Source organism: Austrofundulus limnaeus, unplaced genomic scaffold (genome assembly GCF_001266775.1).
Source record: "Austrofundulus limnaeus strain Quisiro unplaced genomic scaffold, Austrofundulus_limnaeus-1.0 Scaffold1243, whole genome shotgun sequence".
In the NCBI taxonomy this organism is placed as follows: domain Eukaryota; kingdom Metazoa; phylum Chordata; class Actinopteri; order Cyprinodontiformes; family Rivulidae; genus Austrofundulus; species Austrofundulus limnaeus.
Window position 1 is genome coordinate 2,866 of NW_013953645.1, and position 3,075 is coordinate 5,940.

General features: G+C 38.4%; 1 protein-coding gene across 1 annotated transcript in view; it reads right to left on the reverse strand.

Annotated features, from left to right (window-relative positions):
- LOC106534679 (X-ray repair cross-complementing protein 6) overlaps window positions 1-3,075 on the reverse strand; it is a gene marked incomplete at its 3' end in the record, with an annotated part of 9,169 nt that overhangs the window by 2,743 nt on the left and 3,351 nt on the right. Inside the window, 1 exon segment of the mRNA XM_014031385.1 lies at window positions 1,871-1,982. Coding sequence (XP_013886839.1) covers window positions 1,871-1,982 — 112 coding nt within the window.

The window sequence follows — 3,075 nt, forward strand, 5'->3', positions numbered from 1 at the left end:
ACATATTGTTCCATTCACTTAAAGAAAATAGAAAAAAACTTTAAAATGACTTTCTTCTTATAAGTGTAAAAGCAAAATCAAAGATAAAAAATAGAAATGTTTATTTCACCAGGGTTACCCCTACACTCTTCTCCTTGCAGAGCTTCTAACAATTTAATGGATTCCACTAAATCCTGAATTCGATTATTTTCAGATTTCTTCTTATTTGTTGAGAATGATATTATTTTGCCTCTCACAACTGTTTTTCCTGCCTTTCTCCTCCCGGAGGAGAAAAAAGGCAGACAGTGCAGACAGCGCAGCGGGGCAGTCTAGGTCGGACAGAGCTCAGCCGAGGCTGTGGTAAAGAGCTTCGTGATCCAGGGAGACAGCACAAGACAGTCCCAGACTGACCTGACTTGATCATTTTAAATGAAATATGTCATGAATCATTGTGTATGTCATGAAATTTTACTTTTTACAAAACAATTTCTTTAGAGCGATCAGAAATGTTAGCTTGTCACGTTCTCTGTCCTGACCACACCTCCTAGCTCCCTAACCCACCCTCCTGCACCAACCACTGTTTGCCTTGGGGCGGAGTTATCCTTTCACGGGGGGGTACGATGCACTTTAAATGCCCAAGTTTAAAAAGTCCAGATTAGGCCTACTCCTGTCTTAATCTAAGCCTCGTCTGTGAAACCGGCCCTATTTGTTTTATTATGTGTCATAACAACTGCAAATCTCACCTGCATGGTCATGTCAAAGTTTGAAGGTTGCCCATCTTCAKCTTTGATGAACATTTCCTTGGAGGCATCAACCAAGAACACCAAGCTGTCTCTTCCAGTAATCTTGTAATCTCCTGTCAGAAACAGAGACCCCTGGTTTATTTTGAAGTAACGTTAATAAATCAGCTTACAGGGATGTTAAAGACTGTGTGATCACACCACACCCAAAAACTATTTAAGGTACTGTGTGGAATCACAATGAGAATGACCAAAGAAAGCAGAAATATATAAATAAAATATAAATTATATTTTACAGTGGCCTTCTAGCGTGCCAATGCATTGTAGGAATGAGTTACTTATGCAAATAAGTTTCCCCCCCTACATCTTCTCACAACAAGGTTNTCCACAAACTGGTCCTGGATTAAGCTCCAAAGTTTTTATCAGTCAGATTCCACCGTGAAAAATGTCTGTTTTATCCCCTTTTATGAGTTTTTGGCCACTGACTATCTTTAAATCGCTGCTTCCTGCTACAACAGTCGGCTCTGGAGTCGATCGCTTTTTTTTTTTATTTTTTTATTTTTTTTGAAGCGAGTGGTTGAAGCAAATAGAGCATAAGAGCCCCCTGGTGGCTGAAGAAAAAAATCCACATATAAGCCGCACCGGACTATAAGCCGCATGGATCAAATTTCAGGAAAAAATGTCGCGGCTTATAGTCCGAAAAATACGGTATTTATTTTGAAACAGTCATTTTAAATGACTGAAGGAAAATATGAGCACCAAGCAACAACCCTAGGTTCTCCCCTGAGAACCAGACCAAATATTTTATGTGCACCCCTGTATATATAATTTTTTTAAAGTTCTTTTAGCTTCAGCCATTGTTTGGTGCCAAAGTTAATTCCAGAAATGATGTCCTCAATTCTATTCCAGGTTTTTATGAGTGTAGACCAACAGGCTGTGCTCCCACTTAGGCTAATGAGTTTTCATTAGGCTTACTCCAGGACTCCATAGTCTCAGACTAACTAAAACACAGTTAAGCCATGTTCATGCAAATTGATTAAATGCCCAAGTTTACCAAGTCCATATTAGGTCTACTCCTGTCTTAATCTAAGCCTTGTCTGTGAAACCGGCCCTATTTGTTTTATTATGTCATAACAACTGCAAATCTCACCTGCATGGTCATGTCAAAGTTTGAAGGTTGCCCATCTTCACCTTTGATGAACATTTCCTTGGAGGCATCAACCAAGAACACCAAGCTGTCTCTTCCAGTAATCTTGTAATTTCCTGTCAGAAACAGAGACCCCTGGTTTATTTTGAAGTAACGTTAATAAATCAGCTTACAGGGATGTTAAAAAGATTGAACTGTACACATCCAGGTGTGATCACACCACACCCAAAAACTATTTAAGGTAGTGTGTGGAATCACAATGAGAACTAGACTTGGGTTTTTACGATGTAAAAACAAGTGTGCATTTCCATGTAGCATGTCATTGCAGCATGGCTTTGCCTGCAGCATTGGACTTACAGAACGAAATGTGATCAAGTTCAAATGTGTTTTCTATACCAGCGTGTGCCTGTCAAGTCAGCCGGTGTTTGTAATGAGGATAATTGTGTGAAAATATGAAATTTGTAGAGATTTTCTGTTAAAGTTGCTGTTGTTGGGTTTCAAACCCTGATCTCCCACATGAATGCCCATGGAACTAACCATGAGACCATTGGAGCTGTGTTAGAGAACACTGTCAGGGGTTGGTTTGTATGTGTGCAGAAAAAGAGGCCACATTGCCAATGTAATGGTTGTCAATAATTTGAAATATATTACAACAATAAAGCAATATTAGGACAACATTATAGTAAAACATCAAAATACAATCACATTAGTATTGTAAACACTGAACTATTGAGATTAAATATTATTAAACTATGGTGCAGTACTAAGTAGATATAGCAGGGTCAGTATTGGACCAATACAAGGCTCCATTGACTCCCATTATATGATTTTAAACATTAATATTTCAAAAACTATAAGTTTTACAGGCACCGAAAGGCATAGCCATCATTTGGCACAGGAGCTTTACAAATATAAATTACAACGGCAGCTCTAGGACAAAGTATGCAGGAGGAGAAGTGTGCCAAAATGGAGATGACTTGGATGGGAAACGAATCACAATAGTGTGCATTGCACTGGCAATGCACACTGATGACTAGGGTTGCCACAAACGATTATTTTAATAATCGATTAATCACCGATTATTTATTCGATTAGTCGACTAATCGGATCATACGTTAATTGAATATAAAACATACAGCTTATCACGTCAGAATGCAGCTGCTATTATATAACCATCGTTAGATTTTTAGCTATATGCTAACTAAAAAT